At 53.2% G+C, this 6363-nt stretch overlaps 1 protein-coding gene across 2 annotated transcripts; it reads left to right on the top strand.

Moving 5' to 3' along the window:
• The first annotated feature begins 314 nt into the window (after window positions 1-314).
• Window positions 315-4410, top strand: KLK14 (kallikrein related peptidase 14). Of its 2 annotated transcripts, XM_033129644.1 has the most exons (6): window positions 315-446; window positions 535-596; window positions 1326-1497; window positions 3147-3400; window positions 3650-3786; window positions 4258-4410. In XM_033129644.1, the coding sequence occupies exons 2-6, from the start codon at window positions 557-559 to the stop codon at window positions 4408-4410; spliced, it is 756 nt and encodes a 251-aa protein (XP_032985535.1). In that variant the 5' UTR covers window positions 315-446; window positions 535-556. The 2 variants fall into 2 exon arrangements, with proteins under 2 accessions (XP_032985535.1, XP_032985536.1); XM_033129645.1 differs by lacking the exon at window positions 315-446 and having other exon boundaries at window positions 482-596.
• Window positions 4411-6363: the final 1953 nt, after the last annotated feature.

Here is a 6363-nt window from a genome sequence, read left to right as displayed (position 1 = left end):
GCCCCTCCCAGCATCTTCCCCTGAGCCCCTGCCACCCCACCCACCCTGCCCTGGGGTCCCCCTCCTTGGGTCCCTCCCAGATTATAACACCATCCATCCCTGCTGGACGGGTTCTCATTAACTACCGTGGCTGCTTCTCTGGCCAGAGAGGGGAGGGAGGAGATGGTACCGGGGAGGCTTGGAATGGGAACTCAGCAATTTAAAAAAAATGTCAGGAGAAAGGCGGGGGGCAGGGGGAGGCAGGGCCAGCTGCCCAAACCAGGGATAAAAAGCCTCCACAGAGTGACAGGAAAGTAAGACACCAACCCCACTTCCTCCACTCAGGAAGACGTCAGGCCGGAACTGAGCCTTGCTCAGCATCCTCCCTCCAGCCACCAAGGACCCCCAGGCCCTCCCTTTGGCCTCTACTCTGTCCTGTATCCATGTCTCTAAGGGTCTTCGTGTCTGTGTGAGAAGCTCTCGCTGTCTCTGTCCCGACCCCTGGGTCTCTCGCAGCCTCCTTCCTCTGTCTCACTTTCTGTCTGTCTTTGCCAGAACCCGACCCCCAGTCCCCAGAATGTTCCTCCTGCTAACAGCACTTCAGATCCTGGCTGTAGGTAAGATAGCAGTGGGGTCTGTGGTAGGAAGTCCCCTGGAGAGGCTGAGGGGAGACGGGGAAGGACCCTGGGGACTCGGGACGCTTATGGGTGGCCTGGTGAGAGGAGTGGGGGGTACTTTGGGATCATGGCCGAGGAACACGGCTGATGGAGATATTAGGAGCTTGCGAGCGTCGTATGAAACGGGGGGGGGGGGGGGGTCTCAGAGTGCTCCTCAATTGTCTTAGGAAAGAACAAATACAGGGAAAGACACCACGTTGTCGGACATGGTGGTGGGGTGATGATATGGTGGTGGCTCCTGGCAGGAGCGTGGTCGGGAAGATGGAGTGAGTGGGGGTGACACAGTGGATTCTGAGGGGACACACTGAGTGGGAAGTTTGGGAACGGGACAGGGAGCTCCTTGTAGGAGAAGAATGAATTGGGGGAAGTAAGGCATATTATGAAAAGTGAGGATGGAAAGTATTTGTGGGAGAGTGGAGTCTAGGGCAGACGACATAAGAAGACCCTGGGTCAAAATGGAGGGGGGGGTCAGTTAACTCCTTATTGTGGGGGGGGGCAGTAATGGGGGAAACGTTGGGCATATTATACTGGGTGGGGCAGAAAAGTGGTGGTTCAAGGGTTAAGTAAAGAAAAGGGGGGTTGTGGGTCCTGGACATCCTAGATTGCTGGGGGGTGGAGAGCATTTGTTCATCTGCTTCCCCACCCCACCCCACCCCTGCGTGTTCCTAGCCATGGCACAGAGCCAAAGGGAAGAGAACAAGATAATTGGTGGCTATACATGCATCCAGCACTCCCAGCCATGGCAGGTAGCCCTGCTGGCAGGTCCCATGCGTCGTTTCCTCTGTGGAGGGGCCCTGCTGTCAGACCAGTGGGTCATCACCGCTGCTCACTGCGCCCGCCTGTGAGTGACCCCCCTCCCCTTTTCTTATGCCAAGTGAATTCTAATGTGGAGTCCCATAACTCAGCTGAGAACCTGGACCCCTGTGCAGAATCCAAAGTAATAGCTGGGTCCTGGTTTGGTGTATAGATAAGAGCCTAGAACCACAGATGCAGCTCAGAATATGGAATGCAGCCATACATCTTGAACTCAGTTTACATCCTGAAAGCAGATTGACAGTTTAGAACCCATAGCCAGCTTACAGTCCCTCACTGAACCTAGAACCTAAAGGAATAATCTGGAGATCCACCCAGAAGCCAATCTCTACTAAGACTAAGATTGGGAGCCCATTTCAGATTGGTGGTTGAACTTGAGGCACAGCGTAGATGCAGAAACTCAGGACCCCTCTCAGAACACTGCCTAGAATTCAGAGTCTGGTTCAGAACCTACAGTACAGCCATAAATCCAGAACCCCACCTACAACTGGCACATACAGTTTAGTGTGTAGGACAGACTCAGGACCTGGAGCCCATTCTAGATCCAACGGGTAATTCAGAGTGTAGTCTAGAGCACCTCTTCGAGCAGCCTAGAACGCAGACATCAGCCAGTGTCACAATCTCAAAATGCAGACCATAATTTGAAGCCCCATACAGATGCCAAGATTCTAGACCTAAACCTAGAACCCAGGCTATAGGTGAGAGCTCACCCGGAGCCTATAAACCAGATCTAATGCCAAAAACTGAATTTCGATTGAGAACCTAGAGCCTGGAACTCAGCCTAGAGTCTAGATATGAAGCCCAGAATGCAATCCAGGATCTAGATATTTGGATCTAGGAGATCCATCTAGAAGCCAGAGCCCAGCCTGAGGTCAAGCTCAGATCAGAGTCTAGAACCAAGAGCCCAGACTAACCTGTAACCTATTCTGAAACAGAACCCAACCTAGAATCAGGAACTTAGACCAATATTTAGGATCCTAAGCCTAACTGGAATACAGAGCTCAAACCATTGTCTAAAACCCAGGTCACAAACCAGAACTTAAGCAAGAACCCAGAACTCAACCTAGAAACTGAAGCTCTTATCAGTGTCCAGAATCCATAGCTCAGGTTGTCATCGATTGCTCAATATAGCATCCTCGGCCTACCCGAAAATTAAAAGCTCAAATCAATATCTATAACCCAGAGTCAGGCCATAATACAGAGCTCAAAAGGGAACACTCAGCCTACCCTAAAACTGAAAGCTCAAGCCAGTATCTAGAAAGTGTGCCACAATCCAGACTCAATCTAGAATCCAGATCCTAGCTTAGAGTCCAAAGTTCAAAATGTCTAGAACCCAGAGGCCAGGCTGGCCCCAGGATAGAGTCTCCCTGGACCCAATCCAGAACATCAGTTCTGATTTAGAAGTATAGCCCAGAGTCTCAGAACACAGAGCACAGAACCCAGCCCTGGCTCAGAACTCCCAACCATCACCCGACACCCAAGCCAGAAGCCAGAGCACAGCTCAAGAGAAGAGGGGGAAGATGGTGGGACTGGGCCAAGAGAGCATGCCAGGCCATGGGAAAGGGCACAGGAGGCCAGCACCTGCTCAGCCTGCAGTTAGAGGGATGGGGCCGGAGGATGGGGAACGGTCTCCACGTCCGATGGTGAGCAGTACTACTCTTGGGGGTCCTGGGCCAGGATCCTCTGGGCAGCTCTGGGCAAGCACAACCTGAGGAGGCGGGAGGCCACCGAGCAGGTGCTGCGCGTGGCTCGCCAGGTACCGCACCCCCAGTACAACTCCCGGACCCACGATAATGACCTGATGTTGCTGAGGCTGGAGCGGCCTGCTCGGCTGGGGAGGGCAGTGAGGCCCATCACTGTGGCCCAGACTTGTGCCAGCCCAGGGACTTCTTGCCGTGTATCGGGCTGGGGCACCACATCCAGCCCCATCGGTGAGGACACCTGCATCCTGGAAAGGAAGGGGTTGAGGGCCTGGACTCCCGGGTTTGAAGGAGGAGGGGCTGGGGGCCTGGGCTCCTGGGTCTGAGGGAGGAGGGTCCAGGGGCCTGGGCTCCTGGGTCTGAGGGAGGAGGGGCCAGGGGCCTGGGCTCCTGGGTCTGAGGGAGGAGGGGCTGGGTCCCCTCATTCCTGGGTTCTGTTGGAGGGTAGACCCCAATCATGACCCCTCAGTGTCCCCCCAGCCAGGTACCCCAATTCTCTGCAATGTGTGAACATCAGCATCGCCTCTGATCAGCAATGTCAGAAGGCCTATTCTGGAGCCATCACTGACGGCATGGTCTGTGCCGGGGTCCCCCAAGGCGGGAAGGACTCTTGTCAGGTGAGGCCCAGTGTGAGAGCAGGAGGAGAGGGGTTGTTTGGGGCTGAGACTTCAGCACAAAAGAATCTCAGGAGCATAAAAGTCAGTGGGGGTCCCCCAGAGACTGAGAGAGATTGTAATAGCCAGGCTGCCTCCTATCTGTAAGCCCTTGTAATGGACCTAATTCCTCTGTGCCTCAGTTTCTTCATCTGTCAAGCGGAGGTAACACTTCTTAGAGCAGTTGGTGGAATTAGATGAGACACACACAGTTTTCTAAAGACAGAGTTAAAACAAAGAGGGGCTCAGCGAGATCCAGACGCAACAAGAACCAAGGAAGAGGGAAGGAAGTGACCCCAACCGTGGGACTCATACCTGCAGAGTCCACAGCGGGGTTTCCGCCCATGCCCCGCCCCATCTCCACCTCTCAGCTTCTCCACACCCGTGGCTTTGGCCGTCTGTCTGTGGGTGTCTCCATGTGTCTTTCCCCCTCAGGGAGACTCTGGGGGACCCCTGGTGTGCAGAGGACAGCTCCAGGGCCTTGTGTCCTGGGGGATGGAGCACTGTGCCCAGCCCGGCTACCCTGGAGTCTACACCAACCTGTGCAAGTACCACGATTGGATCCTGCAAACCATGCAGTGCAAATGATCGCCGGTGTGACAGAACATCGCCGCCCACGCGCTTCCCCAGACCTGCTCTCTCCACTCGAGACCCAGGGGGCCCGGCCCCCAGCCCCTCCTCCCTCAGGCCCAGGGGGCTCCGCCCCCAGCCCCTCCTCCCTCAGACCCAGGGGGCTCCGCCCCCAACCCCTCCTCCCTCAGACCCAGGGGGCTCCGCCCCAGCGCCTCCTCCCTCAGACCCAGGGGGCTCCGCCCCTAGCCCCTCCTCCCTCAGGCCCGAGTCCAGTTGCCAGCATCCTGATCCTGACCCCTGGCTCAGAACTCCCCTCTCCCACTGCAGTTCCTGCGGGGTTCCTCTCCCAACCGCCGCAGCATCACCGCCATTATTCAAGACCCCTTAGGCACAGAGGACAGGAGCACGAAGGCACTGAACTGGCAAACATATTCCAAAGAAGACAATTCTCAAAACTCTTTAGTGTCTCTAAAAACCAGATAAATAATAATAAAAGTTGAATCATCCTATATTCCTTTCATCTGTTCATTTAATTCACCCAACAGATATGCACACAGTGGCTCTGTCGTGCCCAGCGAAGGGCCATGCCCGACAATGGCAGAGTGGATGCATGTTCCACGGAGGGCTGCCTCCCCCACCCACTGTATCTGGTGTGGAGAAGGAGACCCCTGAGCCTTGCAGTGTGACCCTGAGCAGGACCGCGCCTTCCAGGCCTGCCGTCCAGGTCCTGTGTACAAGGACTGCTGAGGTCCAGGGCAGGGAGGGCAAAGATGTACCTTGTTTCCTGGAATACCGTATGCTAATCAGGTCTCAGGTGAGAAGAGTTGAGTTAATCACTCTGGAGTTCAAGTCCTGGCAGAGCCCTGCTCTCATTATGCTTTCTTTCCACCTGTCATCCCTGGCCTCGGTCTCCTCCCTCCCCACAGGCACTGACACAGATGGCCTCAAATGCCATCCTCCTTGGAAAAGGTGTGTTGTCACATTGTGTTGCTTCTAATTTACACTGAACCATTGTGCTATGAACCCCATTCTTTTTCTTACTTTCATTCATTAATGACTATTTTATTGGGCATCTGCTGTGCACCAGGCTTTGGCATATTTATCAGGCACCTACTAAGAGCCACGCATTGACCTGTTTATTGGGCATCCTCTATACGCCAAGCATTGTTCTATGCAGGTGCGGAAGGGGGAGCTGTGAAGCAGCCAGAGAAAACTAAACGCTTCCCCTCGCAGAGCTTACATTCTAGCAGGAGGTGACAGACAAGAAACAATGAACAGAATTTAAAAGTAGAGTCCTTATGAATAAAAAGGTCAATAAACTGGGGCTGGGCGGCAGGCCCAGGGTGTGTGGCGGAGCCAGTTCATGCCAGCTCAGAAGAGCCTACTGGCAAATTTTCAGGAATTTTGAGAGCAGGTTGCTAAACATAGCCATTATTAAGTATTACATTACATAAACTTACAATTAAACAAGATATATTAAATACAAAGTCAATGAGTACTCAAAAGTCATCAATTCCTAATTGTTTTTTTACTAATATTTATGCCTTGAAGTTATGTACGTCTTTCGCTTTATATCTGTAGTTGTGAGCTTCTGAGCATCTCTTTCCAACTCTGTGTCCAGTGGTAAGCTGATATCAGCCCATGTGGGAGTATTTACACCACAGAAATTGGCAAATGCTACAGATAAGGGTTTTTGTTTGTTTGTTTGTTTTGCTTTGTGTTTTTTTGTTTTTGTTTTTGTTTTTTTATTTGAGAGCTGTTGTTAATCCCTTACCAGCGCACTACTGGACAGGTCTGCCTGGGAACAGCCTGACGATCGTGGTGTCTATCCTATAGTTCTGTGCTTGGGTGCTGCCGAGTTCAGATAGAGTAGAATGCTGTGTGGCCTCACAAGTGTCCATTGGCCGTGTGGTGAGGGGCAGCACAAGATCAGAGAATTCTGAAGTGGCAGGTCTGGGACTTGCATGA

The sequence above is a fragment of the Rhinolophus ferrumequinum genome, chromosome 15 (genome assembly GCF_004115265.2).
Source record: "Rhinolophus ferrumequinum isolate MPI-CBG mRhiFer1 chromosome 15, mRhiFer1_v1.p, whole genome shotgun sequence".
NCBI classification, from domain to species: domain Eukaryota; kingdom Metazoa; phylum Chordata; class Mammalia; order Chiroptera; family Rhinolophidae; genus Rhinolophus; species Rhinolophus ferrumequinum.
This window is presented reverse-complemented; position numbering and strand designations above follow the sequence as displayed.

Coding starts and splice junctions, on each gene's coding strand:
- KLK14 (XM_033129644.1), top strand. CDS start 557: ATGTTCCTCCTGCTAACAGCACTTCAGATCCTGGCTGTAG. Junction 597..1,325: donor ACTTCAGATCCTGGCTGTAG/GTAAGATAGCAG, acceptor GCGTGTTCCTAG/CCATGGCACAGAGCCAAAGG. Junction 3,787..4,257: donor GCGGGAAGGACTCTTGTCAG/GTGAGGCCCAGT, acceptor TTTCCCCCTCAG/GGAGACTCTGGGGGACCCCT.